At 39.0% G+C, this 20,270-nt stretch overlaps 1 protein-coding gene, 1 long non-coding RNA gene and 2 other non-coding genes across 5 annotated transcripts; all 4 read left to right on the forward strand.

Annotated features, from left to right (window-relative positions):
• Window positions 1-10,153: 10,153 nt before the first annotated feature.
• Window positions 10,154-12,968, forward strand: LOC132845260 (uncharacterized). Its single transcript, XR_009648406.1, has 4 exons — window positions 10,154-10,248; window positions 10,364-10,449; window positions 10,737-10,828; window positions 11,425-12,968. It is a non-coding gene; the product is annotated as an uncharacterized LOC132845260 (long non-coding RNA).
• LOC132846501 (small nucleolar RNA SNORA9) lies at window positions 11,213-11,346 on the forward strand. The gene has a single exon (XR_009648528.1). It is a non-coding gene; the product is annotated as a small nucleolar RNA SNORA9 (small nucleolar RNA).
• Window positions 12,969-15,855: 2,887 nt separating the features above from the next.
• On the forward strand, window positions 15,856-15,937 carry trnas-aga (transfer RNA serine (anticodon AGA)). Its single transcript has one exon. It is a non-coding gene; the product is annotated as a tRNA-Ser (tRNA).
• Window positions 15,938-16,439: 502 nt separating this feature from the next.
• Window positions 16,440-20,141, forward strand: cfap418 (cilia and flagella associated protein 418). 2 transcript variants are annotated; one of them, XM_060869814.1, is made up of 6 exons: window positions 16,440-16,715; window positions 17,607-17,703; window positions 17,802-17,845; window positions 18,098-18,166; window positions 18,366-18,461; window positions 19,421-20,141. In XM_060869814.1, the coding sequence occupies exons 1-6, from the start codon at window positions 16,573-16,575 to the stop codon at window positions 19,581-19,583; spliced, it is 612 nt and encodes a 203-aa protein (XP_060725797.1). In that variant the 5' UTR covers window positions 16,440-16,572; the 3' UTR covers window positions 19,584-20,141. The 2 variants fall into 2 exon arrangements, with proteins under 2 accessions (XP_060725797.1, XP_060725798.1); XM_060869815.1 differs by having other exon boundaries at window positions 16,448-16,715; window positions 18,101-18,166.
• Window positions 20,142-20,270: the final 129 nt, after the last annotated feature.

The following is a 20,270-nucleotide window of genomic DNA, read 5'->3' on the forward strand; positions in this document are numbered from 1 at the left end:
TTGTACAGTTTTTTATGTCAAAAGGATATGGATTCATCACATATTCCTCTGAAGCTGAAGCCAGCACAGCTATCAGGGAGATGAATGGGAAGATTGTGGGAAGGAAGAAGCTGATTATTACTCTGTCTAAAACAAAAAAGCAACTAGCAGAGCAGAAGATCAGGAATGGCTGGAAAAGAAGGACGAGTTAAAGCGAACAATCAAAGAGAGTCTGATCATAGCTATAAGGAACCCTAATAAAAATTGATAAAAATATATCAAAGTATTTTTATTGTCTTTAAGTGTCTTTTATAAAGTGTGTTTTGTTGTCTGGATCTTGTCCGATTCAGCAGTTACCGATAATTCAATAAATATCACCATCTAAAATGTAACTAGTTCTCTGAGTAGTTTTTATAAAGAGTCATTTGTACTTTTACTTAAGTACTTTTTTAACACCATCATTTGTACTTCAGTACAGATTTTCAGTACTCTTTCCACCAATGTTTATGAAGTCCCTCATTAAGAAACCTAATTTAGATCCCAACGAACTATCAAATCCCATTTCAAACCTTCCGTTTATGTCTAAAATATTAGAACATGTTGTGTCTGTTCAACTGTGCTCCTTCTTGCAGGAGAACAATATCTTTGAAGAGTTTCAGTCAGGTTTCAGACCCCATCATCACACAGAACCTGCACTTGTTAAAGTTACAAATGACTTGTTCTTAGCTTTGGACCAAGACTGCATGTCACCATCAAGTAGAACTAATAGTTTTAGGACTTCTTCTTTTCTCAATATACATATTTCTATCTTTATAAATGGAAATAAAATGATATGTAGGTTATTTAAATCTGTCCTTTCTACAGTATTTGCTGTGTATTTCTGACAGGTTCTGATATGTGGAAAACAGGAAAAAGTTTTTCTTCTTTTGCCCTGTAGTCAGGTGAAAAACATGGGCCAATTAAAGGAAATAAAAGGATTAGTGTCCTTGTAATGGACTGTGTCAAACATCAGCTTTTAAAAGCATATATGGTCACAATTGTTATAATGAAATTTGAATTCTGTTGATGACACACAATCATACAGGGTACCAAATGCAGTGAGCTGCTATTTCCAAGAGTCTGTTTTATAAAAGATATAATCCTATAGAATAGGGTCAAAAAGGGGTGATTTAGAAATCTAAAATACAACAAAATAAAACAAAGTAGAATAGATTAAAAAATCTATTGTAAAGTAAAATAAGATAAAGTGGTTGTTGTGAAAGTGTTGGAGGGAACGTAGTGGTTGAGCTGATTTTTCCTGTCCTGATAGCTGACTGTAGTAATGTCAATATGACAAAGAATAAAAAAGCAGAATGAGGAGGAAAGAAACCTAATAACTTCACTTCATTTTATAGATTCACATTGTTGTTCTTATAAATCAGATAATCCTGAGATTTACACATATATAGACTGTGATTAAAGCATGAAGATACCAGTGTGAATATATTTTAGCACAAACATTAGAGCGAGGCCTCTTGGGGCTGAGCCGCTCATATCTTAAAATACTAGTCAGGACGTGCTGAATAGAATAAAATGATTGTCATGTTGTGTTGTGGTTTTGGAGGTAAACCTATGGTTATATATGTTAGTAGTGTTGTGTATAACACTGAAGGATGCTGTAGGATGAGTCCTGTGATGTCATAGAGGATCCGGAACACAATGACATCTCATCACCGTTTACATTTAAATTGTTGACATTCGAGTTTAAACACAGTGAGCGAACTTCATTGAGCGAGCAGCTTTTTAGAGACACTTATATTATTCACGATTTACACAGCATATGTTATTATTTTCATACAACACACACCACACTTTTCACACAACACACTTTTTACACAGCAAACTTTCATTTGCACAAATCTGACTTTTCAAACGAAGCACATCACACCATCAAGTTTGGAAAATGGTAAGTTTCCTGATTATGACTTTGTTGATTAGTAAACTTTTAAATAAGTATTTACATTTAAATATATCTAATATTAATCTTGAATTTTTGTATTATATTAATCTTTATATTAACCTTTTGTTTTATGTTTATGTTCCGTAAAGCTGCTTTGAGACCATGTTAATGTGCTATACAAATAAATGTGAATTGAATAGAAAAATTTCAATTTGATCATCAGGATCCATTTTATTTAAACATTCATACTGATAAGTTTAATATTAAGTTTGTATAGTTTAATATTCACTTACATTTATATTCATTTCATATTAAATAGTAAGACAAGTAGCTTATTGTCTTAGGGAGCAGTAAAGCCTTAGACATGATGATTTAACACAGACGTGGAAGATACAGTATAATAAGTAATAGATCCAGGTCTGTGTCTCAAGAGAAATGTCATTATTTTCATCAGTAAGCCTCAGTATGAAGCTGTTCATTTTTCTTTTGGTTTTTCTGAAACTATCAGTTTCTCTAAAAGCAACTTTGATTCTTCTTTCAGTTCCAACATGAAGAAACAGTGCTTGTGCCTGGCACTACACCTGATACTGTACACGTCCCGGTCAACTTTGACCCAGTGGACAACCCCGGGTATTACCCCGTCTACGACTCCGTGTACGACCCCGTGGACGACCCCGTGGACGACCCCATGTACGACCCCATGTACGACCCCGTCTACGACCCCGTGGACGACCCCATGTACGACCCCATGTACGACCCCGTGGACGACCCCGTGTACGACCCCGTGTACGACCCCGTGGACGACCCCGTGGACGACCCCGTGGACGACCCCGTGTATGACCCCGTGTATGACCCCGTGTACTACCCCATGTACTACCCCGAGTACTACCCTGTGTACAACCCTGTGTGCTACCCTGTTTACAAGCCCGTGGACTGCGACGTGTACTACCATGTCCTGCCACCCAACGTCTCCCCCCAACCCCCAACGGTGGAGACTGTTGAAGAAGAAAAACTGGAGCCTTTGTCTCCACCCGAGACTCTGTCGCAACCCCAACATGTGATTCCACCCACACCTGTACCTAAGACTTTGTCTCAAGCAGAGCCTGTGTCTCCACCTGAGACTTTGTCTCAGCCCAAGCCTGTGTCTCCACCTGAGACTTTGTCTCCCTCAAAGCCTCTGTCTCCACCTGAGACTTTGTCTCCCTCAAAGCCTGTGTCTCCACCTGAGACTTTGTCTCAACCGGAGCCTGCGTCTCCACCTGAGACTTTGTCTCAACCCGAGCCTGTGTCTCTACTTGAGACTCTGTCACAACTCCAACATGTGTCTGAACCTGTGTCTCCACGCGAAATTGCATCTTCCCCTGAACCTGTGTCTCCCCCAATGCCTGTGTCTCCACCTGAGTCTTTGTCTCAACCAGAGTCTGTGTATCTACCTGAGACTTTGTCTCCACCTGAGCCTGAACCCCAACTGGCTTCGGATCTGCCTCCTGTCCAGACAGATAACGCTGCATCCATCGACTCTTCACCGACTCCTTCAAAACTGACATGGGGAGAAATTATGGACGCACTGGATGCTGAGCTGCAGGAGGCAGAGAAGCTTAAGGAGCAGGAGGTCAGCAAGGAGAAGGAGACTCTTAAACTGGTCGAAAAAAAGAGGGGGAAAGTTATTAAGAAGAAGGACATTATTGGAGAGGTCATAGAAATGGAAGAAAAAGTTGAGGACATGGCTAAAAAGAAAAAGATAGAGCAGAGGGAGGAGGCAGTGGATGTTTGGAAACAGAAGACTGCCTACAGCACACCAAACACAAAGGTACAGCATTAATGTCTGTCTTTACAACGAAGACCTGAGAGGACGGGCCTTTGTGTCCATATATGTGATCTGATTGTCATAAATCTAGAGGCACACTGTAGTCACTTTTACATGCTGCTTTGTGATTTTCTGTTTATTTTCTGTTTCATTGATTGGCTTATTTAACCCACTGGATGTTAACTGGACTTTGTCCTCTGTTCTGCAGGGAGTTGAGCTGTTCATTAGGGGTTTGGACTCTAATGTTGATGAGTATCCCCTCTATAAGGAGTTCCTCAAGTTCGGGGATATCAGCAGAGCAAAGGTGAACTACTAATCCCTCCAGTTTCTTCCTTTCCCAATACACTGTGTTCACTTCCCCTTACTCTCTCTTTTAGGAGACATGTGTTTTTTCCATACACTGTATTCTGTATAGCTGCTCTCTGAAATTTTATCAGTATAGATAGATAAGATGTATATATGGACTATACGGGGGTCAATCACAGCTTACTGATACTAACACATCATAGCTGTTCTGTTTTATATCTATTTTAGTGTGTGTAATGCTCATTGTTTGCTTTCTGTATCTCCTTGTACAGTTTTTTATGTCAAAAGGATATGGATTCATCACATATTCCTCTGAAGCTGAAGCCAGCACAGCTATCAGGGAGATGAATGGGAAGATTGTGGGAAGGAAGAAGCTGATTATTACTCTGTCTAAAACAAAAAAGCAACTAGCAGAGCAGAAGATCGGGAATGGCTGGAAAAGAAGGACGAGTTAAAGCGAACAATCAAAGAGAGTCTGATCATAGCTATAAGGAACCCTAATAAAAATTGATAAAAATATATCAAAGTATTTTTATTGTCTTTAAGTGTCTTTTATAAAGTGTGTTTTGTTGTCTGGATCTTGTCCGATTCAGCAGTTACCGATAATTCAATAAATATCACCATCTAAAATGTAACTAGTTCTCTGAGTAGTTTTTATAAAGAGTCATTTGTACTTTTACTTAAGTACTTTTTTAACACCATCATTTGTACTTCAGTACAGATTTTCAGTACTCTTTCCACCAATGTTTATGAAGTCCCTCATTAAGAAACCTAATTTAGATCCCAACGAACTATCAAATCCCATTTCAAACCTTCCGTTTATGTCTAAAATATTAGAACATGTTGTGTCTGTTCAACTGTGCTCCTTCTTGCAGGAGAACAATATCTTTGAAGAGTTTCAGTCAGGTTTCAGACCCCATCATCACACAGAACCTGCACTTGTTAAAGTTACAAATGACTTGTTCTTAGCTTTGGACCAAGACTGCATGTCACCATCAAGTAGAACTAATAGTTTTAGGACTTCTTCTTTTCTCAATATACATATTTCTATCTTTATAAATAGAAATAAAATGATATGTAGGTTATTTAAATCTGTCCTTTCTACAGTATTTGCTGTGTATTTCTGACAGGTTTTGATATGTGGAAAAAAGGAAAAGGTTTTTCTTCTTTTGCCCTGTAGTCAGGTGAAAAACATCGGCCTCATTAAAGGAAATAAATGGATTAGTGTCCTTGTAATGGACTGTGTCAAACATCAGCTTTTAAAAGCATATATGGTCACAATTGTTATAATGAAATTTGAATTCTGTTGATGACACACAATCATACAGGGTACCAAATGCAGTGAGCTGCTATTTCCAAGAGTCTGTTTTATAAAAGATATAATCCTATAGAATAGGGTCAAAAAGGGGTGATTTAGAAATCTAAAATACAACAAAATAAAACAAAGTAGAATAGATTAAAAAATCTATTGTAAAGTAAAATAAGATAAAGTGGTTGTTGTGAAAGTGTTGGAGGGAACGTAGTGGTTGAGCTGATTTTTCCTGTCCTGATAACTGACTGTAGTAATGTCAATATGACAAAGAATAAAAAAGCAGAATGAGGAGGAAAGAAACCTAATAACTTCACTTCATTTTATAGATTCACATTGTTGTTCTTATAAATCAGATAATCCTGAGATTTACACATATATAGACTGTGATTAAAGCATGAAGATACCAGTGTGAATATATTTTAGCACAAACATTAGAGCGAGGCCTCTTGGGGCTGAGCCGCTCATATCTTAAAATACTAGTCAGGACGTGCTGAATAGAATAAAATGATTGTCATGTTGTGTTGTGGTTTTGGAGGTAAACCTATGGTTATATATGTTAGTAGTGTTGTGTATAACACTGAAGGATGCTGTAGGATGAGTCCTGTGATGTCATAGAGGATCCGGAACACAATGACATCTCATCACCGTTTACATTTAAATTGTTGACATTCGAGTTTAAACACAGTGAGCGAACTTCATCGAGCGAGCAGCTTTTTAGAGACACTTATATTATTCACGATTTACACAGCATATGTTATTATTTTCATACAACACACACCACACTTTTCACACAACACACTTTTTACACAGCAAACTTTCATTTGCACAAATCTGACTTTTCAAACGAAGCACATCACACCATCAAGTTTGGAAAATGGTAAGTTTCCTGATTATGACTTTGTTGATTAGTAAACTTTTAAATAAGTATTTACATTTAAATATATCTAATATTAATCTTGAATTTTTGTATTATATTAATCTTTATATTAACCTTTTGTTTTATGTTTATGTTCCGTAAAGCTGCTTTGAGACCATGTTAATGTGCTATACAAATAAATGTGAATTGAATAGAAAAATTTCAATTTGATCATCAGGATCCATTTTATTTAAACATTCATACTGATAAGTTTAATATTAAGTTTGTATAGTTTAATATTCACTTACATTTATATTCATTTCATATTAAATAGTAAGACAAGTAGCTTATTGTCTTAGGGAGCAGTAAAGCCTTAGACATGATGATTTAACACAGACGTGGAAGATACAGTATAATAAGTAATAGATCCAGGTCTGTGTCTCAAGAGAAATGTCATTATTTTCATCAGTAAGCCTCAGTATGAAGCTGTTCATTTTTCTTTTGGTTTTTCTGAAACTATCAGTTTCTCTAAAAGCAACTTTGATTCTTCTTTCAGTTCCAACATGAAGAAACAGTGCTTGTGCCTGGCACTACACCTGATACTGTACACGTCCCGGTCAACTTTGACCCAGTGGACAACCCCGGGTATTACCCCGTCTACGACTCCGTGTACGACCCCGTCTACGACCCCGTGGACGACCCCGTGTACGACCCCATGTACGACCCCGTCTACGACCCCGTGGACGACCCCGTGTACGACCCCGTGGATGACCCCGTGGACGACCCCGTGTACGACCCCGTGTACGACCCCGTGGACGACCCCGTGTATGACCCCATGTACGACCCCGTCTACGACCCCGTGGACGACCCCGTGTACGACCCCGTGGATGACCCCGTGGACGACCCCGTGTACGACCCCGTCTACGACCCCGTGGACGACCCCATGTACGACCCCATGTACGACTCCGTCTATGACCCCGTGGACGACCCCGTGGACGACCCCGTGTATGACCCCGTGTACTACCCCATGTACTACCCCGAGTACTACCCTGTGTACAACCCTGTGTGCTACCCTGTTTACAAGCCCGTGGACTGCAACGTGTACTACCATGTCCTGCCACCCAACGTCTCCCCCCAACCCCCAACGGTGGAGACTGTTGAAGAAGAAAAACTGGAGCCTTTGTCTCCACCCGAGACTCTGTCGCCACCCCAACATGTGATTCCACCCACACCTGTACCTAAGACTTTGTCTCAAGCAGAGCCTGTGTCTCCACCTGAGACTTTGTCTCAACCCGAGCCTGCGTCTCCACCTGAGACTTTGTCTCAACCCGAGCCTGTGTCTCTACTTGAGACTCTGTCACAACTCCAACATGTGTCTGAACCTGTGTCTCCACGCGAAATTGCATCTTCCCCTGAACCTGTGTCTCCCCCAAAGCCTGTGTCTCCACCTGAGTCTTTGTCTCAACCAGAGTCTGTGTATCTACCTGAGACTTTGTCTCCACCTGAGCCTGAACCCCAACTGGCTTCGGATCTGCCTCCTGTCCAGACAGATAACGCTGCATCCATCGACTCTTCACCGACTCCTTCAAAACTGACATGGGGAGAAATTATGGACGCACTGGATGCTGAGCTGCAGGAGGCAGAGAAGCTTAAGGAGCAGGAGGTCAGCAAGGAGAAGGAGACTCTTAAACTGGTCGAAAAAAAGAGGGGGAAAGTTATTAAGAAGAAGGACATTATTGGAGAGGTCATAGAAATGGAAGAAAAAGTTGAGGACATGGCTAAAAAGAAAAAGATAGAGCAGAGGGAGGAGGCAGTGGATGTTTGGAAACAGAAGACTGCCTACAGCACACCAAACACAAAGGTACAGCATTAATGTCTGTCTTTACAACGAAGACCTGAGAGGACGGGCCTTTGTGTCCATATATGTGATCTGATTGTCATAAATCTAGAGGCACACTGTAGTCACTTTTACATGCTGCTTTGTGATTTTCTGTTTATTTTCTGTTTCATTGATTGGCTTATTTAACCCACTGGATGTTAACTGGACTTTGTCCTCTGTTCTGCAGGGAGTTGAGCTGTTCATTAGGGGTTTGGACTCTAATGTTGATGAGTATCCCCTCTATAAGGAGTTCCTCAAGTTCGGGGATATCAGCAGAGCAAAGGTGAACTACTAATCCCTCCAGTTTCTTCCTTTCCCAATACACTGTGTTCACTTCCCCTTACTCTCTCTTTTAGGAGACATGTGTTTTTTCCATACACTGTATTCTGTATAGCTGCTCTCTGAAATTTTATCAGTATAGATAGATAAGATGTATATATGGACTATACGGGGGTCAATCACAGCTTACTGATACTAACACATCATAGCTGTTCTGTTTTATATCTATTTTAGTGTGTGTAATGCTCATTGTTTGCTTTCTGTATCTCCTTGTACAGTTTTTTATGTCAAAAGGATATGGATTCATCACATATTCCTCTGAAGCTGAAGCCAGCACAGCTATCAGGGAGATGAATGGGAAGATTGTGGGAAGGAAGAAGCTGATTATTACTCTTTCTAAAACAAAAAAGCAACTAGCAGAGCAGAAGATCAGGAATGGCTGGAAAAGAAGGACGAGTTAAAGCAAAGACTCAAAGAGGGTCTTTTCATTGCTATAAGAAAGCCTAATAAAAATGAATAAAAATACATCTTCCAAATGTTGCACAAATGGTCTGAGTTTTTTAATCACAGTAAATAAATGTTGGTGTAAATGACTCATACAGCAGCAGTAAAAGTGCTGTAAAATAACCAGCTCTAAAATTCCAGCTCAATAAAACAGAAATAGAAATTAATAACTGAACATCATTAAACCTCAGTTATGAACTATGTAATTACTGATGAACAGAATTTACCATCACTGACTAAATATATACAGATATAAATATAGATCATGTTTGTAACAGTAAACTGATCAGAGACTCACACAGTAGAACACGTTTGAGAGTCAGAACACACGTGAGATTTTATTTATTGGTGTGCGGTGAAAACACTAAGTTTAATATGTGTAAAAAAGGACACGTCTGCTGCATCACCTGTCACCAATCTGACTCATATCACTCCTGAGCTCTGCTTACTTTTTGAACTTGCTGAGTTCCTGTGCATGTTCTCCACAGTGTTTGTATGGGTTTCCTCCAAGTTCTCTGGTTCAAAAACATGACAGGAGGCAGAGCATATACACACACTTAAGTGACCCTGTGTGTTTATGGAGCCTTAAACCTAGTTCCTTAAACATTATTGACCTAAGACAAATTTTGATCATATAAAAAGGGAGATGATCTTGCGTGATGAGGTCACGTGGCTGAGAAGCCAGAGATCTGATATGGATAATGAAGCTGCTGATTTCATAAAAACATCCAAACTAAATCCACATGAAGCTCTTTATGGATCTCTCTCTGTCTCACTCATTTTCTACCGCTTATCCGAACTACCTCGGGTCACGGGGAGCCTGTGCCTATCTCAGGCGTCATTGGGCATCAAGGCAGGATCTTTATTGATCTATATTAAATAAAATTAAAAAAACTTAAAACAGAAAGTCTCAGTCCTTAATGAACATCACAAGGTCATTGATGTTTGGTTAAAGTCAGTCTGGAAGTGTCTGGGTTCACAAGTAATTGGGTTGTTTGATTAACACCACTGCGATGGGTTGGCACTCCGTCCAGGGTGAATCCTGCCTTGATGCCCGATGATGCCTGAGATAGGCACAGGCTCCCCGTGACCCGAGGTAATTCGGATAAGCGGTAGAAGATGAATGAATGAATGAATGAATGAATGAATGAATGAATGAATGAATGATTAACACCAGTCTATACCGTAAGATGGCGGTAAATACAACATAAAGTCATCTGAACAGCGCCTCAATTCAAGAAGCTAAAAGGCGCATGCGCATAACATGTATGAGTTGCATTTCACACTCCAATCCAGTATGGGGCGGAAAAGCACCATCTAGGTTGGCTGCCAATCGCCAATAAACACCAAAGAAGAAAGAAAGCTCCGGCGTGGCGGGTGGAAAAAGGTATCTGTATTCGCTGTGAAGTCAGCAGTTTTTACAAGTTAAAATATCAGTATTTTCAGATTCTACTTCCAAAACAAAGTTTATTATATCTGTTCTTAAAAATCTTATAATTCAGATGTTTACTGATCGGCGTAGAATCAGACTGAAATACTTCAGTCGAACACGTGGGTGGGGGTGAACCGATGAAGAAGAGGAATGAAGGTAAATATGATTTAAAAAGGTTAACGTTTCTTTTAAAAAAAACAATCCTGGTGGTCACGAAATAATATGCTTGTGCGAAGTAAAATGCTTCATTTGACTCTACGGGAATATAATTGTAGAGATTTGTGGCACGTCTTCAGGAAGCACTTTTGAGTTTTCTGTCTCACAGGTTATGTTTAATTTATAAGTTAGTTGGGATAATACGTTTAAAATGTGTCACGCTTGACTATGAACATGTTGCTTTTGTGTTGTGGTGTAATGTGTTATTCTGTGAACTTATATTTCAGGTGGATTCATTGTTCATCTCGATGACCAGAGACTTCCTCATGTTTCATAAGAAATCTGAGGTTAAAAATCTCTGAAGTCTGCATTAAATCAGGTGAGTGTAATCTCTGTCCTTTAAAAGAGTCTTGTGGTGGTTTGAGGTCCAGTGATGCTGAAGAAAACTCGTATGTGTGTGTATGTATGTATGTGTGTATGTATATGTATATATAATGTATGTTTTATGGCCTTTAAGTTGATTCCTTTTGTTATTTTACTGTAAATACTTCTGGCGGTTGAAAAAAGGTTGTGCTAAGCTGCTGTACTGGGCCTGAAAAATGTAAATGGAGCCTGAAGTTAGAAATTTGATATTAATGAGGTTCAAAAACACCTTTTTAAAACTAATCTTTACAGGTGGCATAACCAGTTCACTTCCCTAAATTAACACTTTAATTCAGTCATTAAGTGTGGGTATTTTTTTCCATCTCCCTTTTCCTGGAGGCTGCAGGCTGTTCAGCAAGGCTGGGTCTAACGCGTGACTTTGTCCTTTCCTGTATGTCTGCTAGAGAAACTCGGGGTGGTTTGAGGCCTGACAGCATTTCTTTCGCTGTCAGGTTATAGAAACCTCATACAAATGAATTTGTGCTCAATCTGTTGTTCAGTGACATGCCCTTTGAGAAGTGGTATATTAATTTTCTCTGTTCTGTCCTACAGGAGATCAAGATCCATTAATGAGGTGCTGGATTTGTGAGAAGAGACAAGACTGAAGCTGTAAATTCATTTTGCTGTATACTATGCTGTAGAGTGTAGTCTACTGTGTGTAGTTTGATGGACATTTCTGGTCTATATACACTGCTCAAAAAAATAAAGGGAACACTTAAACAACACAATGTAACTCCAAGTCAATCACACTTCTGTGAAATCAAAATGCCCACTTAGGAAGCAACACTGACAATCAATTTCACATGTTGTGCAAATGGAAAAGACAACAGGTGGAAATTCTAGGCAATTAGCAAGACACCCCAATAAAGGAGTGGTTCTGCAGGTGGTGACCACAGACCACTTCTCAGTTCCTATGCTTTCTGGCTGAAGTTTTGGTCACTTTTGAATGCTGGCGGTACTTTCAGGCTAGTGGTCGCATGAGACGGAGTCTACAACCCACACAAGTTGCTCAGGTAGTGCAGCTCATCCAGGATGGCACATCAGTGCGAGCTGTGGCAAGAAGGTTTGCTGTGTCTATCAGCGTAGTGTCCAGAGCATGGAGGCACTACCAGGAGACGTGGAGGAGGCCGTAGTAGGGCAACAACCCAGCAGCAGGACCACTACCTCTGCCTTTCTGCAAGGAGGAAAAGGAGGAGCCCTGCAAAATTACTTCTAGCGGGCCACAAATGTGCATGTGTCTGCTCAAACGGTCAGAAACGGACTCCCATGAGGGTGGTTTGAGGGCCGTACGTCCACAGGTGGGGGTTGTGCTTATAGCCCAACACCGGGCAGGACGTTTGGCATTTGCCAGAGAAGACCAAGATTGGCAAATTCGCCACTGGCGCCCTGTGCTCTTCTAGACGTGACAGAGTCTGGAGATGCCATGGAGAACGGTCTGCTGCCTGCAACATCCTCCAGCATGACTGGATTGGCAGTGGGTCAGTAATGGTGTGGGATGGCATTTCTTTGGAGGGCCGCACAGCCCTCCATGTGCCAGAGATAGCCTGACTGCCATTAGGTACCAAGAAGAGATCCTCAGACCCCTTGTGAGACCATATGCTGGTGTGGTTGGCCCTGGGTTCCTCCTAATGTAAGGTTTTGGGATCAGTGTAATTAAACCCTGACACATTGTTGATGGGAGTTTACCATTATTTATAGCCTCCTGAAAAACTAACAATAAAAATTCCAATATGTAAAAATTCTCTAGTAAGGCCATCATTGCCTGGGGATTTAATATCTTTAATTTACTTGTATATCTATGTATGGTTCCTAGCAATGGGTTTTAGGTGTATAGTTATGTGCCTTGTCTTTCTTTTTTAATTGAAACTTGTTTTGAATAAAATGAAATAAATATTAGTAAATTATATTATCCACAACAGACCGAATAGTAATGTTTAACTTGTTACTTGAAAGTAGCTTAGTGTGAGTGAACAAGACATTTAAAGTTTAAACTTTTGAATTATTTAGTTTCTCTCACACAAAAAAAACATTTGACAATAATCCTTATTAATATTTTGTTTTTAATATTATTAACTAATTTAGCAGAGCTATTTATAACGAGTGGGTTTTTTTAATCAGGCGCAAACAATAAATACCAAACAAAGGGTCCTAGAGACAAGTGATTTTTTTTACATTATTCTGGAATAAAAGTTTAGCCAATCATTAATGTTTGTCTTTATAACTTTCATCATAAAAACAGACAGTATTTCCATTAAGAGGATCATCCCAGTATCATTACTCTCAACTATGGTTTAATATTTCCTGCAGCTTTAATACAGAGCAGTGTTATAAAACATTTACATAAGAGCAGTACAATATATATAGACATGTATATATGTCTATATATATTGTACTGCTCTTATGTAAATAAAGTGCCCCCCACCACCACATTGTATAATTTAATATTTTTTGTTTACTTTAAATATGAAGTTTTGGAATGTTTTATTTGGGGGGCAAGTAGGGATGCATGGGGGGCCGCACGCTGAAAAAGTTTGAGAACCACTGGTCTAGGCCTAATCATATTTTCGTTATCACACGATGACTGACATTTTGTCACATTAAACATCTCTCTCCAAATTCGCCGAGAGAAAAGCCCCTAAAAAGGCCAGGTTGCAGGATGCTGGCCCAGAGAAGGTGGCGAAAAGGGTAGGCCCATTGTTGTGTTTGGGTGGGGGGTTGGAGATGTCACTCTTAACTGTCTTCAAAACTTGAGAGCCCTGAAGTTTCCATACTAGTTTTCTTATAAATACCCATTTCAATAAATATTACAAAGATACCATGGATCTAAGTGTTTACATGAGAAAGGCTAATAAATTAAATGAGATCACTACTGCTATGGTGACAGACATTTACTCTCATTCTCAGATATACTCCTAACGCGTTTGCTACAACGTTAGCATGTAAATGTCGAGTACATAAAGAGTTACACCTGATTTAAACGCTGGACATTAGAATACTTCAATAATATTTGCCTGATAGCTATACCCAGTTTGTATTAAATCCAATTTAGTGAACAATTATAACGGAAATAGATTATAATTCACTATATTTTCAATGTTATAACCGGGGATAATGGCGGCCTAATAGTATCTCGCGAGTTTAGCCTTAGCATTTAGCTTGTAACTCTACCCAGAAAGTGAGCGCTTTAATTTTATTCTCGGCAGTTTTTATTATAACATTAACCCCAATATTTGAACACTTTATTATCGTTATTTATTTATTTATTTATTTTTCTCTGATATAGAGTGGACACGTTTAAAGTTGTTTTGTGTGTGTAACGTGTCCTTCTGGACCACCGTACGATCCTGGATCCAGTCCAGGTTTTACCACCATCTCATACCTGGTTTTCCTGAACAAACTCTGGATTTACATCGATCCGGATCAGACCCATAGATATCTATACACTAGATTTCGCCTTGGGGTCCTAAAAATGCGTCAAAACCGCCGCCATCTTTGTACGGCGCTCCTTTACCTCAAATGCATGGACGATGCCGGACTTCTGTGCTGCGTATGGTTGTTCAAACGAAAGAAATCTAAAATCCGGACAGCAAGGGATTACATTTCACAAGTGAGAATGTGTTTTATGATATTGAATGCTAGGAAATTATATTTCTGGTTACGTTGGTTTGTTTTAGTCAGTCCTTGGTTAACGACCACAGTTAATCCATGCTAGTTACCCATTAGTTTTTGACAGTTATGAAAACAGACAATGTTTGTAGATTCCGAAGCTCTTAATAAGGACATTAAAAATTGACCCATGTTTTTTTGCTTAAAGGTGAAAACCCAACTTTATGTATGTTCTGTAAGATTCCCTTATCTGTCAAACATATTTTATTAGATTGTCCTGGACTTAACACAAGCAGAATGCTCTTTTATCAAGTTACTTCACTTAAAGACATATTTAATGACATTATGTCTGAAAAGGGTTTTATCGTATGTTAATTAAAATAAAAAATTGTATACTATGACTTGCTGTTTATATTTGTTTTGTTTTTATTGCATTTATGTGATATTTGTGTTTTTGTAATTGAATTTTGCCATGAAAATAGCTTTTGATTGCTGACATGGCATTAAATAAAATAATCTGAATCTGAATCTGTTTGTAGATTCCCAAGTGATAAACACAGACGAGTTGCAGTTGCAGCACGAAACACTTTTTTTTTAAATGGTTAACTCAGCTGACAGTCCTGGAAAGATGTCACCAGTTAGGTTGGCAGTTCAGCCTCAAAGTCAAACTTTGTGAGGGTTTTTTTGGTTTGTGACTTTAATACATACTTATTTAATGTGGCAAAAGGATTACAGGAAAAGAATAAATAAAAGATGCAACAGTCTTTGTCACCTCAACTATCTAACTTTCACATTCTGTTCCTCTCAAATTTGTGATTTGCTTCCACCTGCAAATTGCTTTGTGTATCATATTTATTAAAGCAATACAATTTAAATGTTTAAATTAACATGTATAGTCACACCATTGTAGCAGTGTTGCATGCAGTAGGCTATAAGGTAAGTAGTGATTGTTCATTTGAAGTTTACTCAAGTGGAAGAATGTAAGTAATAAACTTACACCTACTAGCACTATGCATTATATTGTGAAAAAGTAGTTTATCTTAATATCAAGACCTTAAATTTTCTCTGGACTTAATGATAATTAAGGTTAGGACAAATGTCTGACCTTTGGAACGAACCAAAAAAACTAGAAATCGCATTCATGACGAGTTATGGTGATTTTATTTCTTTGCCTACATTGACGCTAATGCATTAAGAGGAGGGGGTCCCCTGTACCAAGATGGCGGCTCAGTTGACGCATTCGCTCCAATGTACTGCCGTAGCCAAGGCGATAACTAATGTGTATATATATCTATGCGATATGATGATTAACTAATTCATTGATAAATCAGGAATTAAAGTAATTTATCAGTTATATTATTATATTGTAAGGTAAGAGTTGTCGTGGCCGAGTGGTTAAGGCGATGGACTAGAAATCCATTGGGGTCTCCCCGCGCAGGTTCGAATCCTGCCGACAACGTCATCGTTTTGTAAATATCCGTTCCGGGTTTTATGAGCAACAAACCGCAGTAAAAGCAGCAGGGCCTCAAACTACAAGCCGACTTGATAGAAGTAGCCTAACAAGTGTGAAAGGGCCACAAGCACAGAACATATACACATATATACACTTTTGCACTGATGCAATCATTTCACATTCCACACATAATACATCATATTGATATTTTGACGATCCTCAGCACAAACAAAACAACATGACCAATAGTTTAGTAGATAAATAGTGCAGACCTCGTCTGCTATTCTCCAGTACAGGTTACTATGGAAACGTTACACTGAAACACACGATACGCGCGCGATGCATTATGGGAGCCTTCTCCCACATTATGGGAGCCGTCCAACATGGCTGTTCGGTTCACAGAGTGACTCCATAAAGTCATTTAAGAGTTCAACTTGTATGCATAACGGTTTGACTTTTTATGGTGTTAAATTACTAGAACTGCACTATTTAAAAACAATATTTAAACCAATAACACTAACATTGCATCGACTCCAAAATATGATTCAGGTGGATCTGTGAACTGGCTGATTGGGTTCGTTAAAAAGAATCGGTTCAACAGAACGATTCATTCATGAGTCGGATGGAAACATAAACCCAACATGGCGGAGAGTTTGGACGATTTATTAGACGAGGTTGAAGCAAAGTTTTGTCGAGAGATTTCAATGTCGCTTCGACCTTCATGCACTTTAAAAGCCGAGCAAGAGAGCCACAGACAGCAAAGAAATAATGACTCTGTGCACAGGTACAAAAATGACCCAGAGGCGCCAGTCAGTGACGTGTATAGATGGCTGACAAGTTATGTAGATGCTCTTCACTGGATATGTGTTCAAATTAATGAATATGTTAAAATAGCTAATGATTGCAGATATTAACAAGGTAACAAAGTCAAAATTTGCAACTAAATGTATGAATGTATTCTGTCTGTGTGAGTGTGTCTGTCTGTCTGTGAGTGTGTCTGTCTGTGAGTGTGTGTGTGTCTGTGTGAGTGTGTCTGTCTGTGTGAGTGTGTCTGTCTGTCTGTGTGAGTGTGTCTGTCTCTGTGTGTGTGAGTGTGTCTGTCTGTCTGTGTGAGTGTGTCTGTCTGTGTGTGTGAGTGTGTCTGTCTGTCTGTGTGAGTGTGTCTGTCTGTGTGAGTGTGTCTGTCTGTCTGTGTGAGTGTGTCTGTCTGTCTGTGTGAGTGTGTCTGTCTGTCTGTGTGAGTGTGTCTGTCTGTCTGTGTGAGTGTGTCTGTCTGTCTGTGTGAGTGTGTCTGTCTGTCTGTGTGAGTGTGTCTGTCTGTCTGTGTGAGTGTGTCTGTCTGTCTGTGTGAGTGTGTCTGTCTGTCTGTGTGAGTGTGTCTGTCTGTCTGTCTGTGTGAGTGTGTCTGTCTGTCTGTCTGTGTGAGTGTGTCTGTCTGTCTGTCTGTGTGAGTGTGTCTGTCTGTCTGTCTGTGTGAGTGTGTCTGTCTGTCTGTCTGTGTGAGTGTGTGTGTGTCTGTGTGAGTGTGTGTGTCTGTGAGAGTGTCTGTCTGTCTGCGTGAGAGTGTGTGTCTGTGTGAGAGTGTGTGTGTCTGCGTGAGAGTGTGTGTGTCTGTGTGTGCGTTCGTGTATAAAAAGAGTGAAAACATTAAACCAAGGTGTTTTTGTACTGCCAGTGTTTCAAAGCCACATGATGTTGAAGGAGTGGAAAATAACATTGAGGCTGTGGTTCAGGAAATATTAGGTGATGAATATCCAGCCTCCACTCCACATGTGAGTATGTGCAGGTTTTAAGTGCATACAGGATAACTTGAGAACATAAACTTTTTCCTTTCACATTTTCTAACTTTTTCTTTCCCCTAAATTCACAGAGACCTGTTTTATCCAAGTCTTTTTCTCAAACAGCTTTAAAAAAGTAAGTGGATTGTTATTACACAAATACAGTTCAGTTGGTTTAATGCTGTATTAACACTTATTTTATATACTGACAGTTACTAAGCTGTCATCAATTGCATGTAGTGGTGGTGTAGGAATTTAATGTCTCTGAGTCATAATCATGACGTAACAAAGTAAAAACTAAAGCATTAGCCAAAGTATAAAATATTATGTCTGATTAGATACATCATATGGTCTAACACTGGATAAATTGTGCTTCTGTGTGAGTAAGCAGGTGTTGCCCTGTGTATTTGGGTGGAAGTTCTATAGCAGGTGGTGTAGGAACAAGTGTTACGCAGAGGTGAGTGTTATGTTAACGTCTTCCACGTCAAATTCTGTGACATACTATATAGTACTATGTGAATCTACTTATGAGAGACAGACAAGTAATTACCTCTCTGTTATGTGTTTCTGATACAGTGGTGTTTAATAGTAATAAATAAAGCGATCTCCCAATGCTTTTCAATCTAAATTTAAGTACATTTGATCTATATTTGTAGAGCTTGTGACCAGTTAAGATGCACATCTTGTGACTTTCATGTTGTCATGTTTGATGATCAGGAGTGGGACTCTTCCTGTGACTATCTGTTTTTCAGGTATGATGTATTTTTGAGTAGTGCAGTGTCTCCTGGGGAGGGCAGTAGTGCTGCATGATGAAATGCTGTGTGCTTAAGCACAGACAAAAGAGAGAAATTTTTCCGTAATTGCTCCTTTTTCTCACAGATTTGTTCGAGTTATGGGTTATTTAATTCATGTTTGTATCATTGTACAAAACCAGAAAATTACTCAGAAAAGAAGTATGCCATAATAGAGTAAGATTAACGTGCGTTTTAACGTGGAAACCTAAAAATACAGAATGCTGCAACTCCGATAAGTACATTTTCCACATGATTTCAACAATTTCTTATTGTGAGCTTTACATCTAGTTGCTCTATTTTTTCACCATCAGTCAGCTTATTTTCAGCACTCTTTATGACCTAATTGCATGTGTATTTATTCCTTTATACCCTCTTTGCAGTGACGTACGTAAGCAAAGCAAGGTTTTAAATAATGAGGCCAAATAGGAGGTGAATAGGGTTTTTCTGATGTATTTGCCCCATAAAATGATGTGGTGGTGTGTATTGTATGTGCCCCAGGTACGCAAAATCACTCAATGTGCATAGTACTTTTCAGAATAAACAACTCCTAGTCTGAACCAGCTGAGGCAAGTATGAACTGAACTGCAATAAGTTCAAAAAGCCAATGAGAGATGTAGAAACGTGGTTACAGACAAGTTGATAACCTTACGGCTGATGAATAGCATGGTACTAGGAGCTTGTTTATTTTGGAATTGGCAGGGACACCGTGACAAAATAAATTGCATAATATATTGAACACAAAGATTTTTTGCCACTTTTATGCTAGGTATATTAACTGTAGGCTTAATTATTTGTGTCCATTCTATTAATATTTGCATGGAGAATTCACAGGATTAATTGTGTATGATTGTGTGTGTAATTATAGATGTTTGTGTGTATCTGTACATGCTTGCAGCTTTTTATATTGTGCCTTGTAGAAATAACATGCCGGACTGTAACAAGTTGCGAGTGAAGCTAAAGAGGAAGCAAGGCGCTCGGGCATATGCCTGCCAGTGTAGCTGGCACTGTGCCATCACTCTGTCCGAACTCCAACACATACCTAAGCTAAAGTGGGTTTGTGGCCAACACACAGCTTGCTGATTTTTGTGTCTGACTCCCAAGTTGCAGCTATTCAAAAGGGATACAAAACAACACTGATGTACTCTTCATTTAAAAGAAGATGCTGGACATTAATGTTCTTTTTTCCAGACTATCATTGGAAATACTGGGATGGACAAAGTCGGTGTGTACTGTAATGTAGCGGTAGAGCAATAAGCATTCCAACATTTTCTGTCTAGCATAATAAAATATATATATATAGAGAAAACTGATATTTCTGCACATTTACAGATACTACATTGCAAGTGAAGTGTGACCTTTTCAGCCAACTGAAGTTTAAAGACATAATGCATTAGTTCAATGAACATAATGCATGCGCACACACACACACACACATATGTATAACTTATGACTATTGTTGTTATAGCTATTACTGAGAAAATCGTTTGTTAGGAATGTTGTAATGATGTGACGTAAACTTTTTCCCACTGACTATTACTCACTAAGTTATATTCAACTCTCTAAAACTACTAAAGGGGAATTGACTTATAAACTATGGCTGAGTCATACATTTGACAGAGGGTAAATAAATAAAACTTAATTTATTTTGTTCATGTGCTCTTTGAATAATACCTGTGACTAAAATGCTGTTTTTGCCTATAGAAACATTCTTCTCATAATGTCTAATTTAACTTTGTATTACAGATTTGTTTCTATTCATTTAAGCTG

Source organism: Tachysurus vachellii, chromosome 5 (assembly GCF_030014155.1).
Source record: "Tachysurus vachellii isolate PV-2020 chromosome 5, HZAU_Pvac_v1, whole genome shotgun sequence".
In the NCBI taxonomy this organism is placed as follows: domain Eukaryota; kingdom Metazoa; phylum Chordata; class Actinopteri; order Siluriformes; family Bagridae; genus Tachysurus; species Tachysurus vachellii.